Below are 27,258 nucleotides of genomic sequence, written 5' to 3'. Positions count from 1 at the left end.
GGAGCCTCGAGTCAATCCGACACACATGTGCTGAGCCCCACGTGCACAAGGCACGGCTTTCCTCCCCCCGACCCCCCCAAGTAAACACCCAGACTTCAGCGTCCACACCCCCTCCAGCCCTGTCCTGCGGGTACAGCTCAAGCCTGCAGACTCAGCCGTTGCAGGGGGAGTCTGGCTCTCCAGCCTCAGAGAGAGAGTTAGTTCAAGGACCAGGACAAGAACATAAGAAGCTTGAGGCCTTTTTATTGACAATTCTCCATACACACAGAGATCCTTTCTGTTCCTCTCCAGTGTAAATGAAGCACAGGTACTTCACTCTCACCTCTTAACAAAGGAGCCTGAGGAAGGGGTATACCAAGGCCTGCCTGGTTCCCCAGGGACTTGCACCTCCCTGACCTGGAGCTGACCCGACTGCCGGCCCTAGTTAGACTGGCTGGCCTGGCGAGAAAGCTGGCCTCGGATGGTCTGTCTCCCCAGCCCACCTCCTGGGATCCCTGCCGAGCCTCCCACGGTCTTGGGTCCCCTGGCAGCCCGTGGCTCCAGGAAAGCATCCTAGAGCAGAAGCAACCACCCCTCTTCATTCTGTTCTTTGAGCCACCTGCTCCCAGGAACCATGCAATAAATAAATAAATACTTCAGAAAGGCAGGGCAGCTCCAGGGGAGGGAAAGGGTGCCCGAGCCTGCTCAAGGCTTAGGGAGAGACATTGATGCCCTCAGAGTCTAGAGTGAACATAAAATTGTTGGAGAGGACGGAGACCTCAAGTGGCCTTAACCCATAAGTGAGACTGTCCTGCTGGGGAACAGTGCCAGAGTCTGGGACCCAGCCCAGAGATCCTACACTTCCCAGGCCCCCAACGGTCAAGGGCTTCAGGACCTCTGTTCTGTTTGCCTGTCTCACACTCCATGGGACAAAGGGCCAGGATGGGAAATGCAGCCATGGGCCAGAGGAGGGGTGCCCGAGGCTCTGAGCAGAAGAACTAAGAGTGATCTGAATGCCTGGCATCTACCCAATGGAGCTGTCACCAGGGTAATATGTGGCCTGAGATTCTGCTAGTCATGTGTCTACAAGGTAGGGCTGAGGTCCTTTGAGCTGCTGGGGCTCCCTTTGCTTTGTTCCACTTAATACTAAAGGACTTTGACAGGCCCTCCTAGACACGTCCTCCTCTGGGAGAACATGGAAACTTCAACCCTGTTTCTAGAAGGACTTTTGGTCTGGTTAGCCCTGGCCATACCCTCTGGTGGAAAAACAAGGAGATGCTGATGGCTGAGGGGACATTCACATAGCAGAGTGGGGTCATGGCACGCCCAGGCCCTTCTGCAGGCTCTCAGACGCCAAGGGCTTGGGCCAGCAACCAGCAGAGGAAGAATCTCGTGTCCCAATCTCTGATCTCTGTTCTAGAACTGTCAGGTGTGGAGAGATGCCCTGATGCTCAGAGACCCTTCAGGGACCAGGCCTAGCTCACGACTGCCCTCCAGTTTACAGTCCCTGCCCAGCTCTGAGTCCTCTAATTCAGTCCAGGGGGGAGGAGGGCACATGTGCCAGGCCCTCCAGGGGCTCCTCTCCCCTCTGGGCTTTGAGAACTGCCACTTACTAGCCATCCGCAGGAGCAGCTCCAGAGTCCAGCTGGAGACCGCGAGGAGAGGAAGGGGAAGGCTACCTAGCGTTTGGGCCACATTTGCCCAGCACACACCACATGTGACTAGGGAGAGGGAGGCCTGCGGCTGGCCCCGGGACCGACGCCCACTTTGGACCCCAGCCCCTCTTCTCACTTGCTCAAGGTCTGGTTACACGAGGCACACACAAACACAGTCTCTCTCTGGGCTTCGGGGGCTGAAAAGGAGGAAGAACTTGGTGAGACACTTCCTCACGCCCCTTGGTTATGGCCCCAATGCTACAACCACCTCCCCGATCCCCAAAGCCCCACAGAGCTGCCCCCAACCCAGCCCACATCTTCACTAACCCGGCTCACTACCTGCCCTCAGACTTCTCTTCCCATGGGGACAGAGGACTTTAGGAGTGACCATACCAACAGCGGGCCTCTCCCAGGTGCTCTGTGTTAGAAATTATTTTGGCACCAACAAAACCACATTGAAAATAATTTTTAAATACAATACCAAAAGTTCATTTTCCAAACAGTTTTACCAGGGGCTACCTCTAGGTAATAAGATTACAGGATTATTTTTTTCTTCCTTCTTTTTCTGTATAGTAATCTCCAAATCTTCTACAATAACCATATGTTACTTGCATGGCCAGAAAGAAAACAAAATAGCCTCGATTTATGATTATAACATATCTCAGACAGTATGCAAAACGTGCTCCCAATTTTTTTAGAACACGCATATGCATTTATCCTACGTCCACACTGGTGCTCTCCCTTTATCTGTATCTTTCGTTGTGTTTACAATGAGTATGTACAGCTTCTGTAGAAGGAAAAGAAATTATTTTTCTTTGTTGCTAAGTGTTACCAAGGTACTGAGAAACAGACTAAAATGCGGACGGTGGTCTCCTCCGGGGAAGGCAGGATGGTGCTAGGGAGGCTTAGTGGTGGTATAATGCTGTTTTTCATTTCAGTGAAGCAGCCACAGGTATTTAATATTACTAAGCCTTATAACTCAGACAGGTTAAATACGTCCCTTTGCATGCATCAAATATTTCAGTGTTTGGTGTGTTAAAGAATGGGAAATGTCTCTACAGGCCAGACAGGACCCCGAGTTCCCCTGCCTTCTCACTGAGCCCCTGCTCCCGTCCCACACTGCAGCAGCCCTAGGAAGCAGCGGGAACTCGCCAAGCCCTCCCAACGGACTGACCCCCGGCCACCCGCATCACTCACCTGTGGCCCCCATGGAGGACTTGGGTACCTTGAAGGAGCAGCACCGGGAGCAGAAGCTGTTTCCACAGTTACTGCAGCTTCGCTGCAGAGAAGAGCCAAGGTCAGTATCAGCTGCATCCCCCAGGCCCAGAGGCCCCCTCCTTTCCACCAGGTGATCCCACCCAAGGAACTGGAGACTACCGTGGACTAGGGAGGTGCCAAGGTGGGGCAGGACAAAGCAAACACAACATCCAACGGAAACGCTGGTGAAGGCATGGGCACGGGGGCAGGGGAGCCCTGCTCATCTGAGCCAACCTCGGACCCCAGGCCCAGTGTGGCCCAATGACTCCCCACTACTCCCCTGCCTCTCATCCCAAGTCCCTGCAAACACACCATCAAGGAGACTTACCCTCTTCTTCAGCACTGAGAAGGTGGCCGAGCAGCCCGTACAGTTCCCTGACAAACAGAGGGAGCAGCTCAGCCTTGACCCAGCCCAGGCCTCTCGAGTCTCACCTGCCCCTGGCTTTTCTAAATGAGCCCACTCAGGACACCAGGCCAGGCCCCATGCTAGGAGCAGTGAGCAAGGGAGCAAAGGCCCCATCCAGAGACAGATGAGAGGGCTCCAACTGGTGGTCCCTGGGGATCCACGCGGCCAGACAGTACAACGCTGCCGGTGCACATGCCCTCCCAGGACCTCGAGGCCCCACCTGCAGGGCCAGCAAAACCGAAGAACGTCCAGCAGAATCCGCTCCCTGGAAATCACACCAAGCCAGGGAGGACCTGACAACAGGCATCCTTCACAGAAGGCAGCTCCAAAGAGCTCAAACGAAACCTGCCTGACACGACCCTTCCTAGGCGTCTCCTTACAAATACTCCTTGCAAATGCTCTGCCCACAGGTAAATTCAGAAACGCCTCCGAAAACCCATCCCCTGCTTCCGGCCCTCTGAAGATTCCAGGAGAGGAGCTCAGAACCAGGCATCTCCCAAGAAGTCGTGCAGGGCAGAGGCACAGACACTGTGAGCCTGGGAGGGATGGAACACAACAGAGCTGCGGGAGAGACCCCACCTAAACCACCATACAGGATGACAGCGGAGGAGCGACAGCAGCTTAGCAAATGCACAGGAGGCAAGGCGGCGTGGGGGTGGTAAGAAGAGATGAAAGACGGGGAGGGGGAGCAGAAAGTTCTTTCAGAGGCCGCTGCGCTCCACCACCCACTCATGCTTCCAGGAAAGTTAAGGCCGGAAAAGGGGGACTACAGCAAAGACACAGTCTGCTGAAGGGGGGCATGCAAGTGAATGCTGAGAACCAAAAGGTGGGAGGCAAACTGAGACCTGAGGAGGAGGAAAGGCCACACTGCGCCCTATGTCTTCTCCAAGCTCCAGGAACAAAAGTAAACCCTGAAGAGAATAAAGAAGATTCCAAAGGCTGCCCCCAGGAACATGGACTGTGGTTTGAGTCAGAAATCTCCATGCAGGCACTGAGCCAGGGGAGCACTGAGCCAGGGGAGAAAGGCATAAGGGTGCTCCCAAAAGGGGCTACAGAGCCCAGCAGGAGGCTGAGTTGGGTCCTGGAAAAACTTGGAAGCAGATAATAAGGCTACTGGAGTGTCTACAATTTGGGACCCAAAGGCCTCCTGTGATCTGGCCAGAGCCATTAGCAGCTTCAGGAAGCACTGCTGGGCCTCTCAAACCACCTATGTGGCCAGGGTCAGAACCCCGGGCCTCACCTTCACATGAAGGCCCAAAGTGGTACTGACAGCTACCTGCGGTCCCTTACTCTGTTCTGCCAGACGCCCCTGCAGTCTTGCTAAAGGACACTCCCTGTGCTCAAGGAAAAGAGGGCCCAAGCTAGAACACGGAGAAACCCGAAGCCAAGGCATCTAAGGTGAACCCCATTGCCACCAGTCAGCTCGGGGCCCAGCAGAGGAAAGGAGAGGGAAAGGCATAGCAGGTGTTGCTGCCTTGATGCCAAACAAGGAACCAGGCTACTCTAAGACTCTGCCCCCCACACTAAGAATGTGGGCAAAGCAACCCATCCCTATTCCTCCTTTGCAAGGGGAGCAGGGGCATAGGCACATGGGGCAGGGGACTGGAGCCACTCAAAGACTGACATGCAGGCCATGTCCAGGATGGAGTGCCAAGGCCAAGCCATCCAGGGCTGCCCTGTGGTCCACCGTGCAGCCCTGCACAAGCCTGGGCCAGAGCGGGCCTAGGGTGCTGACACCAGCTCGAGACAGGTGTATGGAGGAAGCACCCCTGCTCCCCTCCAAAATCTACCAGCTTCCCCTGCCCTCATTCTCAGCAAAGGGCCTGACTCACCATGTGATGATGCCATGGGAGCAGGGAGAGCGGGGAGGAGCCCAGGACTGTATGGGCCCTGCAAGGGTAATGATTACAGAGCCGCTGGGACAGAGGGGTCCACGGAGAAGCTCCTGTGTCCCAGGCACCCCCATCATCCAATGGCATCCGGAACGGAGGGGCCGTGAAAGTGGCTCACCTCAAGCTGGCCTGCAGGAGTCAGACCCAGGAGCAGAGCTGCTATAAATGACCTCACAGCAAAGAGCTTGAGAGCATCTCAGGGAAGGGACAGAGAGCAGTTTCAAAAAATGGAAATGAAGAGGGGAAAAAAGCAGCATTTTCTGCCCTTGCCATGTGAACCTGAAAGGCCATCTTCACCCATCCCGGCAGGGATTATCTGAACTGAAAATCCAATATTGAAACAGGACAGACGTAAAACCAGAGGACTTCAGACGCTCCAGCAAAGTACGAAGGATGAGTTAGAAAAACACAAGAACACAGGAGCCGGAGCAGATGGCTTGGATCTGAGTCACAGCACGACCATTTACTGGCTGAGGACAAGGGCCTCACTCTTCTCACCTGAGGTTACTCACCTGCAAATGAGAACACCTAAGGTCCTTTACTTAAAATTCAGATACAACTGAATCACATGCTAGAGCAAGAGTACTAATTCTTGTGCAATGTCACTTGAGACTTTGGGAACCCAGCTGCTTTTAAGCCCCTAAGAAGTGCCTGCCCCCATCACATCTCCCATCGGAACTAAATGAGACCATGTATGTGCAAGTGCACGGAGTGCAGTTTTCCAGAGAAGCCGCTGATTGTCATGAATAAAAGGGAACTTGAAATGAGCGGGGGGCACCCACACAGCAGAGAGAAACAGCACGTCCAGGACATCTAATCCCAAAAACAACCACCCTGGGTGCCACAAGGGCAGCAAGGGAGGTTCCCAGACGCTCTGGGTCAAATTCCTCAGAACAAATCCCAGGGGCTTCCCCCAGGGTGCAGACCCTAGAAGTCACTCCCACCAGAACACACAGTGTAGCCAACCCACCCTCTTCCCTGTCAGCTGACACCAGGTACAAGTAGGGTTCCTCCCCAAGACCAGCAGAGCACCCAAGTCACCTACCCTCTTTGGCCAGAACTCTCCGGGGCTCATTGATCACTCTCCTGGTCTGAGTCAGGCTTCCCATTGAGCTAACAGTCAAGTCCACCCTTCTCCAAAGCTGCCATCCTTGACCAACGCCCACCTCCCAGTAAAATAAGGACTTGGCTGAGGAGAAGGGACCTCAGGGTTCTATCATGTGCAGAGGAAGATACTTTTTGCTTCAACTTGTTCCAACCTGGATAGGAAAGATCCAGACAAGCTCCTAGGCCCGAATGGACCAGGCCCTCTCACAGTAACAGCACCCCTTATTAAGCATTTACCGTGACCCAGCCAGCACTGTGCTAACAATACGCATCACCTCATTAGAGACCTATAAGAGCCCTGTGAGATAAGAACCATTATTACTGCCTTTTTACAGAAGGGGACACTGAGGCACAGAGAGTTTAAGTAATTTGCTCCAGGACACTCGACAGAGCTGGGATTTATACCAGGCAGTTGGACTCTACATTCTATTCTCAACCATTACACTAACTGCCTTCTGAGACTCTGTCTCAGATCACACTGCTCACTACAGTCCTGGAGCCACATTTCCGCTTCCCCAAGCTAATGCTCGATAAGGACAGAGGGACTAGAAGGAAATCTACACTCACTCCCTTGGCAGTCCTACTGTGTGTTTGCTACCTTCCCAGGGGCCTGGGGACACAGCTTCACTCCTTGCTCTGGTCACAAACCTGAATGCATAATTCCAAGATTCTGGCCCCATGGCCCCAGCGCCCCCGTCCCTCGCCCTGGCCGTACCAAAGTTGTTGGTAGGATAGCGTTTGCGGAGCCGCTCTGTGAGCCGTGACACCTTGCTGCGCAGCACCTCATTCTTGCTCAGGAAGCCATTGTCCTGCAGAACCAGCTCATCCTCTGCTGGGCACGGAGCACCCTCGTCATCCTCCTGTGGGAACAGCCCCTTCCAGTCCTGCCCACCTGCAGCGGGGCTCCGGGACCCACGTGCAGAGGCCCCCAGCATGGCAGACCCCAGGAGGCATGGTGATGGCTGGCTCAGTCGCCCTCCCCCCTGCCCGGCCCCTGCCCAGCTCACCGAGGCTCCTACTTACCAGCACCACCAAGTGGGTCTCCTGCCTCCCAAGGCGTGGGGGAGAAAGAGAGAAAACAGAGAGCTAGCAAGAAGAAGGAAGCTGCTGGGAGGGGGACGCCCAGGCAAAAGGAAACACAGAAGTGCCACTCTGAATTCTGTCTGAGCACGTCCCAGAGGGTGACCCATTCACAGAGGCCCCCAGAGAAGGATCCCAGAATTAGCAGCAGCAGAGTACTACTGTTTTTCAAACCAGGTGAAATTAAGTGGATTATTATTTTAATAGCACAAAAACTTACAATGTATTTTCAGAAATCCTGCTTCATTTAAGCTTTACATATTTTACAGACATAGCATGGATTAGACTAAGATGTAAAATGGGTTCACTACTGTGGGTTATGAACAAAAAAGCTTGAAAGCCCCAGCTGTATATATCCTCCTCCTCCACCACCACCACCACCACCACCAACATGCACAGTCTACAATCACATACTAACGTCTTGGAGAAATCTTTAAGTAGCTGAAAATTTAAATACCTACGTGGCTGAGGCTAAGATAAGAGAGAAGTGAGCTAAGGTAAATCACGGGCCCAGGGGCAACTCACAAAACCCCATTCCTTATACCTTAATTTTCCACTTACAAAGAGACACAGAAATGACCTTCTAGCACAGCTGTGACAATAAACAGTAACCAACCTAAGGGCTCAGTGACTGGGGACAAGGGGAGTGGGGGCAGTGGTGGGGACTAGGTGACTTTTCTAAAGGGCACAGTCACTCCTCAGCTACACAGACCACTGCAGACTCAGGGCTACCAGAGCTTCTGAGTTTTCAGGGAAACTGAAAATCCAGACTTTTCATTAAAATTTCCCCACTTGTAAATTTTTTAAGTCTTATGTGCCAAATAAAACACTTCTGCAAACTACCAATTTGAACCACTGTCTTAACATCAGGAAGACTCGGGGCACCTGGCTGGCTCAGTCAGTTGGGTGTCATGATCTCACAATTCAGGAGTTTGAGCCCCACATTGGGTCTGACAGCTCAGAGCCTGGAGCCTGCTTTGGCTTCTGTGTCTCCTTCTCTCTCTGCCCCTCACCTACTCATACTCTCTGTGTGTCTCTCTCTCTCAAAAATAAAACATTTCAAAAAATTAAAATAAGGAAGCCTCTTTGACCTAGTACTTGACCTGTAACCACTTTCTCCAGCTTCTCCTCTCTGCCTCCAAGAGATATCTTTCTAATCTCATTCTGCATGAGAACAGTCAGAGACCCGGGGCAATGCCTTCCCCCAAATCCGCCTTCCCCCCATCAAAGGCACCAAGCCCAGAGTCTCCAGTCCAAGTGGGAAGTGATCCACCTCACACTGAAGGGTGTTTCCCAGAGGCTTCCCTGCCATGGGCACCCTGACAGATGACTGGGTCAGCTACAGTATGACTAGAAGTTCACAGGTACCCTTTTACCCAGTGAGTTCTAGCTCAGAACAAGTTCTGGCTGCCCATGTGGATGGAAGAGAATTGAAAAAAGCCTATGCCTGGGACATGAAAAGCCAGCTGGCTCCCAGACCACCTGTCTGATGGGTAGGGGTGGTGGGGAAGGACCACCCACCTCAATCGCATCCTTAAACTCCTCATCGGGCTCAGCCTCCTCAGCCTCCTCCACACTGCCAGGCGTGAGGTCCTGGGGAGAGAGACAATGATGGAAGGAGAGGGATGCCAGCCCTGCCCGCTAGGGTAGAGGCCACCAGCACCTCAGAGCCGGCATCCAGTTCCCCAAAACATCCATCCCTGCCCCAGAGGAGATGGCCCACCTGCAAAGAAGAAGTCAGGAGAAGGCAGGCCCTCTCTGACCTCCAGGGACAGGGAGATGGGCCCAGTACCACAGATGGCCCTACGGTGGCTGCAGAGCAGTGACTGAAAACACAGGCTGTGGAACCATAGGGCCTGGGCTGGGTCCTGGCTGCACCACACATAGGCAGGCGCTCTGTGCCCCGGCCACCCCCTCTGCAGAAAGGGTCCTCTCATTCCCAGAAACAACCTACACCTCAAAGGGTTAACACCTACAGCAGAGTAAGCATTCAACAAAGCACCCAGGAGCTACTACCGTTACAATTATTCTTGTTAAACACTCCAGAGGAGATGAGGCCCCGGAAGCAGCAGGAAGTAGGGGGAGGCCAGGACCATGTGGTATAAATAAGCTGGGAACCAGAAGGCCTCACAAGCTGTCTGCGGCAGGCTCGGTGCTGATGCTGGGGGGCGCTCACCTCTGTGGGCGTGGGCGTGGGCGCAGGCGTGCAGTCCGGCAGGGCACACTTGCCCCCCGCATCCGGCAGCGGTGGGCTCTCAAAGACACTGTCTTCTTGCTTGGGGTTCATCCGCCGCTGCAGACACGCCCTGTACTCAGACACCACTACTCAGGGCAAGAACAGGGTGGGAGGCAGAAACAGGATGCGATGAGTGGTGCTCCGGGGGCACCCCTTCTGCAGGTGGCTGGCCTGTTCCACCAGCAGCTCACTGTCCACTGCAAGAAAGTCCCCCTCGTAACTCTGAACAGGTCACCTGATCTAAGCTTCATAAACAAAACAGAGCTACTACCACCCATCCCGTGCGATTGCTATGCAGAGATTAAATGTAGTAAGTGCACAATGAATTCCAGCTTCTGTAATTAATTACCCAACCACAGGGAGGAGGACAAATATAGCGATCACCCAAACATATGTATAGGCCCAGGCTTCTGTGACTCAGGGCCTCCCCAGACTGTCTCACTGCTTCAGAAGGCAGCAGACAAGACCTCTAGGATCACACAGTCATGGAGGTGGATGGCAACACTGGGAAAACAGCCCTCCCCACCTCCCAGAAGCCACTACATCATGGAAAACCGGGATTCACCTGCTTTGGGAAGGAAGAGGGACCCCTAGAGCAGCAGCTTCGCCTGTTTCCCTGTATCCCACCTGACATCTGAGAGACTCACAGTCCCTGGTGTGGTGCTGCCACCTTGTGGACAGCACAGCTAACAGATGATTAGCTACAGAGACTTGGTAAACCAGGGGAGCCTACCCTAGCCCTCAGAGCCTGGGCCCCATCTCTGTCAAGCTGTCCAGGGTTTACCTCGGAAGAACTCCACATTCCCCAGAAAGAGCGCGCTGTTTAAAAGGGCAAGGACCCAGCAGAGGGGCAGCAGATACAGCATGCAGACTGTGCCCAGAAGAGCCCCATAGAACCTGCATGGACACAGAGGAACCACACGATCAGAAACTCTTAAGATCAGAAGGAAACCGATTTGCGCACACCCACGTGGCAATGGGCACGCTTAATAATAAACCAATGAGATCTGCTAATCAAACAAGTGGGTGAGAAATTACACGGAGAGTTATGTTTCTACTACTATGATTATTTCTACCCCCCGCTGAAAGTGCCTAAACAAAAGCAGAACATTCCAGCCCACAGGTTTACGTGCAGGTTCACGCACAAGAGCCTCAGAGGCCCTCTTCCCCTGAGCCCGGGGGGCAGGGGCTCCAGCAGCAAAGCCAGGCAGAGCGGCAGCGGGGGAACAAGGGTCACTCACTGCGAGGACACGGCAGGGTTCTCCCAGTGCAGCACACGGTAGGCAGCTTCGCAGGTGCGGCACAGGCGGCTCAGGAAGGCCTCAAGCTGGATCAGGCTGCGGGCACAGGGGGCTCCCATGAGCTGCGCCCATGGGCCTGAGGGAGCTCGGGGCCACAGAGCCCAGGGCTTCCCAGAGTCAGCTAGCCTCCAAACCCATGGGAAGGGCCAGAGAGCTCCGGAGAAACTGCATACATTGCAGTCCCCTTTTCAGGACCCCTACTGAGGTGCGAACAGGACAAAGGTTCCTGCCAGGTCTCTTCCAGGCTGTGGATGTTGGGCTGAAGTTTCCTCATTCCTAAAATGAGGAGCAGGGTACCCACCTCACAAAACACTGCACCACAGGATAAATGGCAGGATAGACATCCGTGTGTCTCCACCTGGGCTGTGAGGCACACTCACTTGGGAGGTGGTCTTTAATGGATGCCCCCCCAGAAGCAACAACACATGCTGCACCCAGATCTTGGTTTCTGAAGGGCTCTGGGGAGAAACGGCCGATTTTAGAGTGAGGGTAGCACAGTATGAGATGAATCTGAATATCATATCTACTCAAAAATAATGGGGACATATTGAAAGGACACAGGAGCTGATTCAAAAGAGCTCCTACTGCCAAACCTAGGACAGTCTGAGATCAAAATAAGGACAGTAATGGATTATAATCCATTAAATAAAATTAAGAATCTTGAGTTCATATTGATAAAAGAGCTCTTTCTTATAGCTGAATGCCAGCTAACTCTGACAATTAGAAAATCACCTTTGCAACTATCACGGTAATAAACTGATAAAGGCAAGACCCAGCAATGGCCATCTGAAAGTAGAGAAACCTTAACCAAATGATCAAAGTTAGTATCTCCCATAACGAGACAGACTGACATCACGTACCTCCTGATAGGACACACTGATAACAACAGACACATGGCTTGTGCTACTCCTGCCAAAAATGTATAACCTTAATCTGATCACAAACAAACCCCAACTGAGGGATATTCAAAAAATAATAATCTTGTTTTATTTAAAAATGTCAGGGTGCCTGCGTGGCTCAGTCAGTTAAGCGTCTGACTTCAGCTCAGGTGCGTGGCTCAGTCAGTTAAGCATCCGACTTCAGCTCAAGTCGTGATCTCTCAGTTTGTGAGTTTGAGCCCCACGTGGGGTTCTGTGCTGACAGCTCAGAGCCTGGAGCCTGCTTCAGATTCTGTGTTTCCCTCTCTCTCTGCCCCTCCCAACTCAAGCTCTGTCTCTCAAAAATAAACATTTAAAAAAAAAGAACTTTTTTTCTTTTTTTTAATTTAAAAATGTCAGGGGTTATAGGGTGCCTGGGTGGCTCAGTCTGTTAACTATCTGACTCTTGATTTCAGCTCAGGTCATGATCTCGCAGTTTGTGAGTTCAAGCCCCATGTTGGGCTCTGCACTGACAGTGTGGAGCTTGCTTGGGATTCTCTCTCCCTCCCTCTCTCTGCTCTCCCCTGCCCACTCTCTCTCCCTCTCAAAAATAAATAAACTTAAAAAAAAATGTCAAGGTCATGAGAAACAAAGACTAAGGAACTACTCCAGGTTACAGGAGACTAAGAAGACATAAAAACCAAATGTAACGTATGACTCAGGACTGGATCCTGAATCAGGGGAAATTTATATAAAGTCCTTATTTACACAACTGGTGAACTCTGATTATGAACTGTGTGTTAGATAACTGCACTAATGCTAATGTCGGCCATGTAAAATTTCCTAATTTTGATTACAGGATTACGGATATCTAAGAAAATGTTTTGTTCCTAGGAAAAAAATATTTGGGGTAAACAGGCATGATTGTTTGCAACTTACTTTCAAATGGTTCAGGAAGAAAAAAATAACAAAGACAAAGTCACAAAATGTTAACCATTGTTTTATGTGGGTAAAGGGCACACAGGAGTTCTTTGTATTATTCTTGCAACTCCTATTTAAGTTTAAAGTCATCTCAAAATAAAAAGATTTTTAAAAAAAAAAAAACACAGATACCCAGACCCACTCCAGATAACTGGCTCAGACTGGGGCCAGGCCCAGGCCTGTTTGTGACTTTCGTTTGTAGCTTTGCAGATACTACGGTTACTGTTATTCACCGGTCTTAAGGTGCTTCTTCAGGGGTACCAGCTCTGTCACATTCAGGAAGCCTCTCAACAGCACAATCGTGGTGCCTAGTATGTACAGAACACTTGCTGGGAACCAGACACTCATTTACTCCTCACAACCATCTATAAGTATAGTACTGTCCCACTTAATAGATGAACAGCCTGAGGCACAGGGAGGCTGAGCAGCTTGCCCAATGTCACACAGCAAGCAAAATGGAAGAGCCGGCATTTGAACCCTGGCTCATGTGTGCATGTGCTTAGACCCTAAATTGGGTGTCTAAGTGGAAAGAACACAAACTGTTGTGAAATCAGCTAGATCTGGATTCTCTCCCCAGCCTGGTCTCCTTTTAGCTGCGTATGCTTCTCTCCTCAACCCTCAGCGGAAGATAATAATGGTAGCTGCCCCCCAGAACTGTCGCAAAGACGAAAAACAGGAACACCTGTGGTCTGCCTAACACAATGCCCGGCACAGAGCAAGCACCCAGTGCAGTCACCGTCACTGTGACTGCCCCCACTCCCCCTACCTCCCCAGCCCCTCTCATACTCACAAGCTTTTCACCTCTGCTACGGCCTCAGGACGAGACAGGCGAACTCTCTGGAGGTCCTCCTGCCTCACGCTGTGATACTTCCTCCGCATCAACTCCGATTCAGGCAGCCGCGCCCGACAGACCTCCTGAAGGTAGCCCAGAAGGGCTGGAACTGAAATCATCAGGGCGCCCACCGAGTACCAAGCACCTATGGGATCGACGGCACTGCAGGTGAACGAGTAGCGAGGACCAGCAGCCTCTGCCCACCTGATGCCCACGTGCTAGCTCCCTCTGCTCCTCCAGGGCTCTATCCGGAGGCCTTCCCCATCACCTGGCGTGATGCGTGTCTCCCCTGCTCCCTCTCCAACCCTTTAACTCAGCTTTATTCTTCCTCACGGAATTCCTACCACCCTCCAATAGGACTCCTATCAGCACACAACTGATGATACGTGTAGCTGTTGTCTCCTCCACAATATAGGCTCTTGACAGCTGGGACTGCATCTGCTTGGTCACTACTATAGCCCCAGACCCACTTTTTTTAATATTAAAAAACTCATGCTAGCACACAGTAGGCAGCTCGTGCCTGGAGTCTGGCCGCTGGAGCACCCCACGAATAACATTCTGAACTTGGGCCACTGGGGCAGATTGAAGCCTAACTTCTGGCTTCTGGAATACCACAGACCAGACGCTGTGGACTGAGAAATGGGGACGCTGAGAGAAAATCCAAAGAAGGACCTTCGTCCATGCAGTAGGGTACCCCCAAGGCAAGCTAACAGAGCACTGAGCACAGAGTAAATGCTTATTAAATATCTGTCATATGATTTACTTTGGAAATATATTCAGAAAAAATCCTAGCAGCCTGAGAAGGATATCTGAGTTTAGATCAGGCAAAGAGTCCTACGAAGAAACAGAAAACGAGGTCTTCTGTGAACTGGGTTTATTTTCAACCCATTGAATCCATATCTCCATAGGAAACAAAGGAGACACTTGAGAAATGCAAGTTCGAAAAAAGAATGAAAATGTGAATAATGGTCCCAGCTCCTCAGAACATTCTGTCCCAGGCCTTTTGCACATTTATCCTCCCCACCCCTGCCCCAGGGGTTCAGCTTTTTCTGCAGCCATCTGCCAGTTCCAAACAGGAAAAGGGCTGGGTCCTGGTGTACCTTGTCACAAAAGGTCCCCAGGAGACATCACTACCCAAGACCCCTAGAACACTCACTTGTTCACACAATTTCCTCAAAGACGTCACACAACAGACCCCTCATTACTGGTGACTTCCCAGCAGCCCCTTCCAGGCTCACTTGCTGAGCCAGAGAAAATCAAGAGATATGGCAAAAATCTCTACAAAAATCCAGTCACCTTCCTGGTACCATGACCCCATGTCATGCCCCCAATGACTCCAGAATCATGTTGAAAATAAAAAAGGAAAAAGGTCAATCCACCAGCATTCAGTCAGGAAGGAAACAATAATAATAATAATAATAAATAATAATAATGATAGCTATAATACACTGGCTGCTTTCTCTGTCTCAGACACTGTGCTAAATGTTATACATAGACTACCTCCTTCCGCACAACTACTCTCTGAGGAAAGCACTATTATTATCCTCCTCCTAGATATGAGGAAAATTAGGCCTTAACGAACAGGTTAAAGAACTTGCCCAAAGTCATCCAAACCACCCAGCCAGGATTCTAGCCCAGAGCGTCTCTCCAGAGCCAGTGTTCTGACATCAAGCAGACATGGAGGGAGGCCACTTCCATGGCAAGACAGGCAGCCACCTCTTGGAATTCTTTCCCATACTCATTCACAGAAACCCCCTGGCCCCTGGAAGCAGTTCTTACCCTCATTCAAAGTGAGGAACAAGATGTTGAGGCCCAGGCAGGTCAGCAAGGAACACAAAGGGGTCTGCCACCTACAACACAAGAAAGTCCTGGTCACTAAAGATGGCCACTCCTCCAGCTGCAAGGGGAGACGCCTATCACGGGTGGGTCATCAAAACCAGGGGCACGGGGAGCTCACCGTGTCAAAGAGAAATGAAAAGTGGGCCTCTTGTGTGGACAGGTGACTGGGGGAGGAGTTAAGGTCACACATTAGGCCCTGAGATGAGAAAAGGTATCCTCTCAGAACTAGAATACCTATAGAACTTTCTCCCAGAAGAACTTATAAAATATCTATTGAGAAACCCAGTTAATACTGTTTAACCTGTGTTTTGTAAGGTTCTGGTCACTTTAAAGGATGATAATGACAAACTGTCTTCTTTAAAATTTTCCCTTATGAAAATATATGAACCATATAGTCACTCGTGCAAAACTCATCTAATAACAGAAATTAAGAGAACAAAACATGAAGGATTTCTGTAACCCCATTTGTGACTTCCTCTTATTTCTTAAATTTTGTGAATTTATTTTAACATATGTTAATTCAAAAGGAGAAAAAATAGGGATACCTGGGTGGCTCAGCTGGTTAACAGTCCAACTCTTGATTTCAACCGGGGTCATGATCTCACAGTTATGAGCTCGAGCACTGGGTTGGGCTCCACACTGGGCATGGAGCCTGCTTAAGATTCTCTTTTCCCTCTGCCCCTCTCTGACTCACACAGAGTGTGTGCTCACCCTCTCTCAAAAAATAAAAAAAAAATAAGGGCGCCTGGGTGGCTCAGTGGGTTAAGCGTGCAACTCTTGGTTTCAGCTCAGGTCATGATCTCACGGCCATGAGATCGAGCGCTGGGTCAGGCTCCATGCTGGGCAGGGCACCTGCTTAAGATTTTCTCTCTCCCTTTGCACCTCCCCCACTGGAGTGAGATCACTCTCAAGAAATAAAAATAAAAAATAAATAAGGAGAAAAACTAATGTTTTAAGAGATCAAAACAGAAGTTGAAACCAGCGCGTAGCATTCTTTCAGCAGACATGCCCCACACGACCTGGAAGAGCCGGAAGTACATGCAGACCCACCACCACTGCCACCACACAGCAGCGCAGAAGCTCCCAAAGAAGAAAGCAAGAAGACCAGAGGCTCGAGTTGACGAAGACAAGCAAATGCTGCTGGCTTTGTCCCTCATAAAGGGCATTTAATAGGGAAAAAGGAGCAGAGATGTAGCAGTGAAACCCAAAACCCACATTCAGAAGAGCAGTGAGGCATTTATCAGGTCAGCTGTCAGAGAAAAAGTAGAAGAGAAAAATAAACAGGTAAGTTGCTGGCAAGCAACATAGTCAGAACTTTACTGTATTTTCTTTTGCTGTGATGGAGGTGTTTCGGTTGCTAAATGAGATTCATTAATTTATGTGCTGTTTTTACTATGAGTAAGGGAACAAAATGACCTCTCTCTGCCTTTCTCTGAAAATTCAGCACGTTCCCTCCCACACTACCATCCTAATTAGGCCTCGGAACCATCTAGAGGCAGGTACCAGCATCAAAGCAAATTAAAAATCAGGTCTAAGGCTGATCTCTTTTCAGATGAACATCAAACAGCCACTAAAGTCCCTTTCATAAAGCCTCTCCCGTTCTATCTCATATCTTCACTGACACTTTGGTTGTGGAGACGCACCCACTAGAGTTGCTGATCCCAAAAGAGAGGAGTCTTTTAAAAATCTAATGCAGCTCTAGGCTTCAGACACAACAGACAAAGCTCAAGATTAGGTCCCTCTTGAAAGTCAAATCCTCTTTACTAAGAAAAGAACAATCAAAAGCACAAATTAATCTGACAGCCATTTTCACAGACCAGTGCTCTGTCTCTCTGTGGCACAGAAGACAAGCTCCTGGGGGCTTTTTAGACCAAATGCTGCTCCTCCTCCATCCAGCTTTAATCAATCCCATCACATCCTCAGATTTCTAATTTCATAAACTGGAAAAACCCTAACACAAGAGTGCCAAGAGCACTAAGAGACCAGTGGGAAAGAAGAAGGACAGAATATATTTAACTTTCATACTTTGCCACAAAAGGGTAAGACACACAGAAAACACCAGTCCCCACCCCCCACCCTAAGGAAAACTAAAATTCATTTCAACTGCACAATCATGGTGGGATTATAGAACAAGCCCCTCATACCATTCTCCCCATCTCTCTGCCAAGAGTCCAGTGATCTAATGGAGAACGCTGCTCTAGAACACAAACTAGCTCTCTAGGGATAATGCCGTAAATTAAGGGGGTTCTGGGGTGAACAAGAAAAATTTAGGTCCTTGTCCAGACAGTTAAAAACAAACCTTCCAGGGTGCCTGGGTGTCTTAGTCAGTTAACTATTGGACACTTGATTCTGGCACAGGTCATGATCCCAGGGTTGTGAGATCGAGCCCCACATTGGGCTCTGGGCTGAGCATAGAGCCTGCTTGGGATTCTCTCTCTTTCTCGCCCGCTGCTCCTCTCCCCCAATAAGCACATTCTCTGTCTAAAATTTAAAAAAAAAAAAAAAAACTCCACTACTATTTCCAGATTAAGGTAAGAATGAATACTCAATAGCACTCTTAGAGGTTAACACAACTGCACTCACCCTGCCTCCTACCTGTCTCTCAGGCATCTCAGACGATTGGAGATCTTTATGAGAATCTGATGAAAATTGGAGGCTTCTCCCTTAGAAATACATGTGTATGCACATACAAAGATATACATGTAGTTTTTTTTTAGAGTTGAAATTCTTTCAATTTTTTTTTTTATTGTTTTACTTCTGAGAGACAGAGAGAGACAGCGTGAGCAGGGGTGGGTCAGAGAGAGAGAAGGAGACACAGAATCTGGAGCAGGCTCCAGGCTCTGAGCTAGCTGTCAGCACAGAGCCCGATGCGGGGCTCGAACCCACGAACTGTGAGATCATGACCTGAGCCGAAGTCGGACGCTTAACCGACTGAGCCACCCAGGCGCCCGATATAAATGTAGTTTCAAGAGATTCAGGGACCCCCCTAAAGTCCCACTCACAGGCTCCAGGTTATGAATGTCTGCTGTGTAGGACAGCCAGATTTTATGTGGCTCCCAATGTTAGCAACACATGACCTTTGGGGGTCTCACTGGAATCTGATCCAGCCTTTAATTTTTTTTTTTTTATCTTTTATTTATTTTTGAAGGCAAGAGAGACAGAGCACAAGCAGGGAGGAGCAGAGAGAGAGAGGGAGACACAGAATCCAAAGCAGGCTCCAGGCTCCAAACTGTCAGCACAGAGCCTGACACGGGGCTCGAACTCACAGACTTTGAGATCATGACCTGAGCCGAAGTCAGACGCCTAACCAACTGAACCACCCAGGCACCCCTGATCCAGCCTTTAAATCTAACTTCCAATTTGCACCATGGGGATGCAACCAGACAAATCTAAGCAGAAAATCCTCCATGACAGTCAGCTCAGTCTCCAGCAAGTCAGTATCATGAAAAAGAAACCATTTGAGATTGAAAAAGACTTAAGGGACATAATAACCACATAGAATGCACAGTCCTGGATTGAAATCTGATTTGGCCAAAACAGACATTCCTGCAACAACCGAGGAAATCTGAACATGAACTGAATATAAAATCATATCAGGGAATTACTGTTAACTTTGTTAGGTGTGGTGTTGCTTTTTCTTCTTAAAAAAAAAATGTCCAGAGGCGCCTAGGTGGCTCAGTGGGTTGAGCTTCCAGCTTCAGCTCAGATCATGATCTCATGGTTCATGAGTTTGAGGCCTGCATCAGGCACTGTGCTGAGAGCTCAGAGCCTGGAGCCTGCTTCAGATTCTGCGTCTCCCTCTCTCTCCGCCCCTTCCCCATTCTCTCTCTCAAAAATAAATAAACATTTAATGTCCAGGGGGAACCTGGGTAGCTAAGTCAGTTGAGCATCCAACAGCGGTTCAGGTCATGATCTTGTGGTTTGCGGGTTGGAGCCCCCCCCCATGTCAGGCTCACTGCTGTCAGCATTGATCCTCTGTCTCCCTCTCTCTCTGCCCCTCCCCAGCCTGCGCTCTCACTCTCAAAAATAAAAAAAAAATATTTTAATATCCTTATTATTTGGAAATAAACTGACATATTTATGGAGTGGAACAGTACATATCTGTAATTAAAATTCTTTAAGATAAGAAAGTGAGCTAAAAAGGGAAAAAAGAAAATTATAGAGAATGAAAATCAAAGCAAAATAAGAACAAAAAATTTTGAGATCCATAATCCCAAAAGATTAGCGGGGAAAAAAAAGATTAGTGAAAAATGGCACCTGCTTGTTCACAGGTGTTTGTATTTAACTTCTGTTCAAAATTATATCTTAGAGGCACCTGGGTGGCTCAGTCGGCTAAGCGCCCGACTTCGGCTCAGGTCATGATCTCACGGTTCGTGGGTTCGAGCACCACATCGGGCTCTGTGCTGACAGCTAGCTCAGAGCGTGGAGCCTGTCTTCGGATTCTGTATCTCCCTCTCTCTCTGACCCTCCTCTGCTTGCACTGTCTCTATCTCTCAAAAATAAATTTTTTTAAAAAACATAAAAAACAAAATTATATCCTAATTTTAGTATTAATTATGCTGATAGTGAGAAAGAAGGAAAAAAACCCAGCTTTAAAGATTTAGAAGGCCCAATATCCAAGGCTAGTTAGCGGTCCTGAGGTAGGACCTTGCTGAACCACAGAGAAGAAACTCTAGAGAAAGGCTTCGCAGTTGCCAGGGCCTGCCTCTCCAGGGGTGGGCCTGGAATAAGCCCAGGGAAGCAATGCGCCTCTGGGAACTCCTCCTCCCTAGGGCAGAAAGGACAGCCCGGCCACTGCCTAAGTGGCCAGCACAACTATGGAGCAGGAAGGCAGCAGGCCCAGATGGTCAGAGCGAGTCTACAAAGTCTATTACCTGAGCAAGTACCGGACACCGTCCCCTGCATCCTTCAGAGGTTCCAGGTAGATCTCCAGCCTCTTGTAGGACAGAACCAGGTTGAAAAGATCAAATGCCGGGGACTTGGTAGGGGCAGGTGGAGACTCCAGGGGAGCCTCAGGCATCACACTGGGGCTTCCCTCTGGCCCAGTCCCCTCGCGCTCTGCCGTCTGCATCCTGTAACCACAGTAATTCCTGACATTCGCATTGCACTTCCAATCCACACACACATCTACCTGCACTATCTCACGTGGTGCCTGTAATGAACCTGTAAGGTAGGAAGGGTTACAAAGGGAATACCCGTTTCACAGAGAGGAAACACCGTTCAGCAGGGTGAACAGAATTACCCAGAGAGAAAACCCTGCTCGTCCGACTCTCCATCTAATGTCTCTTCCCCGCAGATCCATCAAGACTATAAACCATAAAGACCAAGCGCACATGGTTGCTGGGAAGAGGCAGTCTGTTGTCTAAAAAGAAATGATGACCTACCGTATTTTCACCCACTCTTGACCTGGTTAATTCCTACTCATCCTTCAGGTACTGGCTGAAACACTGCAACACCCTCAGTGATCCTATAGGACCATGAACTCGCACCAACAGTATTTATCACACCAAAGTGAAACTCCCTGCTTTCTGGCCGGTCTACACTTCTAACTTTAGTAGGAATTCCACCAAGACAAAAACTGTGTCTTCCATTTACCACTACATCTGCACATAACGGACGGTTAATTAAGTTCGGTGAATGAACTGTCCATCCTCCAGGACCCCCGTACTTTCTCCTGCCCCTTCACATCTTCTAACACTTTTTCTCCCTTCCGTTCCCAATAACTTCCTTCCTGTACCATTCCTGCCCATTACCCTCCCTTTTCCCTTGAACTCACGGGACAGTCACCTCCTTCCATAAGGCCCCGTTCCCATCGTTCCCATCTCCCCTTTCCGAAGGGGAGAACCGCAGGAACCCTCACCGTCTTTCCTAATTTCAAAGTCTTAGTCAAATGATAAGCAGAAAACGAGAGGTCGAAACTTCGGGGCATAGCAACATATGCCAGTCATTCCCACGCAGGGGACTGCGACCTGATGGGGGCGGGGATGTGACAAAGGGGACACTGGGAGCCCGAAATACCCGCCGAAGAAGCCCAGATAAAAGGACCCGGGGTGGGCGCGATAAGAGCCCAAGAGTGCGGGGCGGGGAGAGGGGGCGTGGGGGGGGAAGCGGGGGGGAAGCGGATCAGCGCCAGCAGAGGCCTGGACTACCACCTCTGTGGCCCAGGGAACTTGATGGGGCCTTTCGGCCCAGACCAGGGAAGGCCACGCCCAAAGTCGCTGGGCCAGCAGGTGGCGGCCCCTGCGGCGTCCAGGAGCCCAACTCCGCACCGTGGGCAGAGACAAGGGGATGGGGAGAGGGTGGCACCTCACCTACCCGGTCGCTGGGTTGGTAGAGGAGGGGCGGGGACAGCCACGGAGCACTAGAAGGGCCACTAGGCCCCGGAGCGTTTCCTCAGGCCCGCCCCACCCCGACGACAAGCCTCTTCCAAGGACCTCAGAAGTCTCAAATCGGAGAGTCTCCTCCACCTCCCCCGCCGCCACCGCTTCCGGGACGCGAATTGCTCAGCGGCGGCGTGCCCGTGACGTCATCGCGCCCGCCCCGCCTCTGGTCCCTGCTGCTGCGTTTAGCTCCGCCCACTCCAGCCCAGGTGAGCGCCCTCGGCAGCACTGCGCCTGCGCGCCTTTCCTACCTCAGCCTCGCCGAGACTCTTCCGGATTCCTGAGTGATCGAATTCGAAAAGTACTGCAGATCCGTGGCGCTTTAAGTCCATGCACCTCGCCGCTTTGGTACAAATCCAACCTATTCGTATAAGCAGGAGTCAAATGTCTGTCCCCTTCCTTGATTGTCCCAGCTGGACGCTATCACTTTCCCTTCCAAACAGCTAGAATGTAGACCGATCCGAAATCCCCGCCCGGATTAAGCTATATTCAGAAATCCTCCCCCTTCTCAGAGGAGTGGGCCTGGTTTAGTGTCTAGGCCAGTCTTGTCTCCTGGGCTCTGCCTCTGCTCCTTTAGGATGAGTCCAGGGAAGTATAGAAAGATATTTTGTTTTCTTTAATATCTTAACTACCTGAAATTTCACCACCGGTAATTTACTCCAAAGGTAAATTTTAGTTTCTTTGCAGTTCCTTCTTGAGTAGGCCTGGATCTCACACTGGCTGTGGCTAGTAGTATTATGGGTTCTCTCTTCTGGCAGCTCTGCAATTGAGAGATATTATTCAAGAACTGGACATTATTCGGGGGGAACCCTGGAGGATACAAGAAGGCTCTAAAGGCCAGAAAGGGACAACAGTCATGGCCAATATCAGTGAACAAAAACTTCCCCTGGTCATTAGAGACTGGTCAGCTAGACTCTGCTTTGGGGAATCTACCTCTGGATTTTGTATAATGAAGTTCTCCCGGTTCCTACTCTCCCTTCTCCAGCACTCTGAGTCTTCATCTTTGCTCCAAATCCTAGTGCCACCGATAAATGAAAGAGACTGAAGAAGAACATAATAGTAAAAGAAGATAAGTAATATCTTGACATTTTCCAGACGTTAGTCTTTGTAAGTGACGGTGTGTATGACCCACATGATTGACTCATAAACCTCACTGTGGCCCTTGGAGAAATACTAGTGGGAAATGCTGGGTAGAACAAGCTGGAAAATAGGAGCGGGAAGAGAAGAGAATGTCTGAGCAGCTTACCTCCACCAGATGGCTCCCTCACCCACTCTTCCATAAACCTTGGGGTTTCACAGCTGCCTTTAAACTTGGGACTTTCAGTCTGTGGTCTCTCCTGCCACCATTTACACCACATACCAGATTTTGTCATGCTTCGAGCCGTATTCGTTATTTCATTCCATGTAACAAATTATTTCAAAACTTACTGCTTTAAACAATAATAAATATATATTTTCTCACACTGGTTTTTGGCTTTGGGGTGATTTTGGTCAGGAAATGGCGAGCGGCTTCGTGGGCGGTTTTGGCTCCAGCTTTCACGAGATGACAGTCAGATGTTGGACAGGGCTGCCATCATCTGAAGGCTTGATGAGGCTGGAGGATTGGCTTCCACAGTGATTCCCTTGCACAGCTGACAAGTTGATGCTGGCATTCTTATGCCGATAGGCTGGGAAGAGGTTTCAGTTCCTCACCCCCTGGAATTCTCCAGAAGGCCTCTTGAGGGTCCCCTTGGCATGGTGGCTGACTTCCTCCAGAGCAAGAGACCCAAGAGGAGGCCACAAGACCTATGATCTATCCTCAAAGTCACACACCATCATTTTCACAATATCCTACTGGTTTTACAGATCAGAACTACTCAATGTCCCCATGTATCATGGGAGGTTTATACAAGAGCGTGACTACCAGGGAGCCATCCTGGAGCTAGCTGCGGCTATATACTGCTCTGTGAGCTTAGAATTCCCTTCCTCCTCCACCTGACCTCCTCCCGCACACCTTTCAACATCCAGCTTAAATGTCAAGTCCTTTGTGAAGCTTTCCCCGAATAAGTTCTCATTTCCTCCTCTGTGTTTACACAGAACTCTGATCCATCCCCATTAAGCACCTATCACTTTGCATTTCATCCTAGCTCTAGAATCCCCCTTTTGTTTGGGAGAGCAGGGAAAGTGAAACTTAAAATCCTGGCAGCCCAGTTTCTGCCAAGTATAGAGCTTTGGCATAGTAAGTATTAAATGAATGCTTTTTTTTAAATAAATAAATAAAACAGAGAAAAATAACAAGTGTTGGTGAGGATGTGGAGAAACTGGACCCTTTGTGCATGATTATTGGAAATGTAAATAGTGCAGCCCCTATGGGAAACATGTCATATCCTCAAAAAATTAAATGATCCATCAATGCCACTTCTGATATACCCAGGAGAACTGAAAGTAGGATCTCAAAGAGATATTTATGCATCCATGTTTATAGCAGCATTATTCATAATAACCAAAAACGTAGAAGTAACCCAAGTGTACATTAATGAATGCATGATAAACAAAATATGGTGTATATATACAATAAACGATTATTCTGCCTTTAAAAAGTAGGAAAATTCTAACACATGCTACAACATGAATGAACCTTGAGGTCATGACTGCTAAGTGAAATAAGCCAGCCACAAAACAAGTTTGAACAATTCCACTTATACAAGCTCCCTAGAGTCAAGTTCATAGAGACAGAAAGTAGAATACAGATGCCAGGGGCTGGAGGGAGGGGAGGCTGGGGTGTTATTGTTTAATGGAAATCGATTGTCAATTTTGCAAGATGAGAAGTGTTTGGAGACGATTGCACACCAATAAACATACTTTAATACCACTGAACTGTACACTTAAACTATGGTTAAGATGGTACATTTTATGTTCTGTGTATCTTGCTAGAATTAAAAATTTTTAATATTTATTTATTCTGAGAGAGACAGAGAGACCATGAGCAGGGTAAGGACAGAGAGAGAAGGAGACAGAGAATCCCAAGCAGGCCACACACGCTCAGTGCGGAGCCTGACATGAGGCTCGATCCCATGACCGTGAGGTCATGACCTGAGCCAAAATCAAAAGTCAGATGCTTGGGGCGCCTGGGTGGCTCAGTCGGTTGAGTGTCCGACTTCGGCTCAGGTCATGATCTCACAGCTCGTGGGTTCGAGCCCCGCATTGGGCTCTGTGCTGACAGCTCAGAGCCTGGAGCCTGCTTCCGATTCTGTGTCTCCTTCTCTCTCTGACCCTCCCCTGCTCACGCTGTCTCTATCTCTCTCTCAGAAATAAATAAAAACATTAAAAAAAAAGTCAGATGCTTAACCGACTGAGCCACTCAGGTGCCCCACAATTAAAAATCTTTAAATGAAAGATTGATGTTTAAACAAAGTGGGATATATCCATTCAATGAAATATGAAATCAGCTGCAAAAAGAAATGAAGTACTCATACGTGCTACAACATGGACGAGCTTTGAAAACAGTATGCTGTGTGAAAGAAACTAGCACAAGAGGCCATGTGTTGTGTGAATCTATTTACATGAAATGTTCACAAAGGACACATCTATACAGACAGAAAGTAGATGAGTAGTTGGCAGGCACTGGGGGCGGGAGGGAGGGGCAGGAGTTGGCAGTGACTTCTACCAGGTACAGGGTTTCTTTCTGGAATGGTGGAAATGTTCTGGAATTGGATAGTGGTGATGGTTAGTAAAGCCCTTGAATTGTACACTTTAAAAATGAGACTTTTTATATTACATTGTGTGAAATTTTGTGTTACATTGTGTGAAATTTTGTGTTATATGAATTATGTTTCAATTAAAAAGTGAGTGAATAAATAAAATGTTTGCTATGTATTTTAGGTTGTCTTTAATATTTGCATTTTCTCTAGTATTTACACTTAATATTTGAGGATAGTTTTTGATTAATAGCTCACCGCCATTGCTCCAAAAAGAGTTCAATAAATACATCTTTATGTTCTTGTACCTGGGAAAGAAGTACTCATGAGTAATGAGTTTTCCAGCTGTGAGACAGTGAGTTGTCAGACAAACACAGCAAGGAAATGAATGTCTGCAGTTACATTCTTACTCAATAGCTCTTGGCAGCCATGAAAACAGCCATTCATCAAACACAGGCACAAAAAAAGCTTCACAGAGCAAAGCAGTGAAAACCTCAGCGATAAAACTTTGTGGCCTCCTGTGAAGGAGACAGTTAACTGTCCACTAAAAAGTCTCATTCCCTGCTTCATGGTATAGAGTTGCAGCTGGGCAACAGATGTCCAGCCAGGAACTACATTTCCCAGCCCCCTTGCATATAGATTAGGTCATGTGACTCACCAAAGGAAGTGAATGGAAGCAAGGAGTGTCACTTCTAGACCAAGGCATTTAAAAGTCAGAAACCTACTCCTTCCTCTCTTCTCCCAAATGCCAGCTCGACGCAGAGAGAATGGCCAGGCCACAAAGTGGAAGGAGCCTGAGTCCCTCAATCATCACAGTGGAAAGGCTCCCACTGACCTGGGATATCCACAATGGACAGTTAGGTGAGGAATAGATTTGTACATGAGTAACAAAGAGATTTTTATTAAATAAGCTACTGAATTGTTGGCAGATATTTGTTACAGCAGTTAAACATCAATATTCATTTATTCCACTGTATAAATGTACTTTTCATGGGAATATAGAAATACATAGCCTGGAATTCTTTCCTCAAAGTTCTAATTCTAGAGTCACCTGGCTGGCTAAACTAAAAGAGCACATGATTCTTGATCTCAGGGTTGTGAGTTTGAGCCCCATATCAGGCATAGACATTACTTTAAAAAAAAAAAAAAAAAGTTCTTCTAATTTGGAGAATTAGATGGGAGACTGCTTGAATAAATATGCTACCAATGGACTGCAGTAAGTAACCCACCAAAAATCCTGAATAGACCATTAACCATTACAGAAATTGCAAGAATTAACTGGGGTGCCTGGGTGGCTCAGTTGGTTCAGCATCCAACTTAGGCTCAGGTCATGATCTCACGGTTTGCTGACAGCGCAGAGCCTGGATCCTGCTTCAGATTCTGTCTCCCTCTCTCTCTGCCCCTCCACTGCTCTCTCTCTCTCTCTCTCTCTCTCAAAAATAAATAAACATTAAAAAAATTTTTTAAAAGAAAGAATTAACAAATAAACTTCCTCAATGGCATCAGGCCCAGATTCTTTTGTAGACAATTTTTATCAATCCCAGCAATAAAACGATATAAACTATTCCCAACAGAAAAAGACGGAAACTTCCCAATTTATTCTGTGAGTCCAGAATTACCATCGCTGATATAAGTGCCAGACAATAGTGCGCACACACAACCCCTATCACCTGAACTATAGCCAATTTAAAAATAATAAAAGTACACCTACCACGTGACTGAACTCTTCCACCACTAGCTCTTTATGCAAGAGAAATGAAGGCATATGTAGCTTTGTTT

General features: G+C 48.9%; 1 protein-coding gene across 2 annotated transcripts; it reads right to left on the bottom strand.

Annotated features, from left to right (window-relative positions):
• Positions 1 to 223: 223 nt before the first annotated feature.
• Positions 224 to 21,906, bottom strand: ZFYVE27 (zinc finger FYVE-type containing 27). 2 transcript variants are annotated; one of them, XM_039230197.1, is made up of 13 exons: positions 21,738 to 21,906; positions 20,297 to 20,494; positions 15,363 to 15,433; positions 13,542 to 13,728; positions 10,854 to 10,949; positions 10,397 to 10,509; positions 9,553 to 9,698; positions 8,898 to 8,969; positions 7,320 to 7,340; positions 7,012 to 7,156; positions 3,220 to 3,266; positions 2,832 to 2,913; positions 224 to 1,831 (listed from the first exon to the last, which is right to left on the bottom strand). In XM_039230197.1, exons 2-13 carry the CDS (start codon positions 20,491 to 20,493, stop codon positions 1,767 to 1,769), a joined length of 1,242 nt encoding a protein of 413 aa, XP_039086128.1. In that variant the 5' UTR covers position 20,494; positions 21,738 to 21,906; the 3' UTR covers positions 224 to 1,766. The 2 variants fall into 2 exon arrangements, with proteins under 2 accessions (XP_039086128.1, XP_039086129.1); XM_039230198.1 differs by lacking the exon at positions 7,320 to 7,340.
• Between the last annotated feature and the right edge of the window lie 5,352 nt (positions 21,907 to 27,258).

The sequence above is a fragment of the Hyaena hyaena genome, unplaced genomic scaffold, assembly GCF_003009895.1.
Source record: "Hyaena hyaena isolate Hyena2069 unplaced genomic scaffold, ASM300989v1 scaffold_44, whole genome shotgun sequence".
NCBI lineage: Eukaryota > Metazoa > Chordata > Mammalia > Carnivora > Hyaenidae > Hyaena > Hyaena hyaena.
The sequence above is the reverse complement of the archived record's forward strand: the minus strand, read 5'-3'. Positions and strand labels throughout refer to the sequence as shown.

Coding starts and splice junctions, on each gene's coding strand:
- ZFYVE27 (XM_039230197.1), bottom strand. CDS start 20,493: ATGCAGACGGCAGAGCGCGAGGGGACTGGGCCAGAGGGAAGCCCCAGT. Junction 15,434..20,296: donor GGTGTCCGGTACTTGCTCAG/GTAATAGACTTT, acceptor CTTGTGTTGTAG/GTGGCAGACCCCTTTGTGTT. Junction 2,914..3,219: donor TCTCAGTGCTGAAGAAGAGG/GTAAGTCTCCTT, acceptor TCTTCTCTGCAG/CGAAGCTGCAGTAACTGTGG.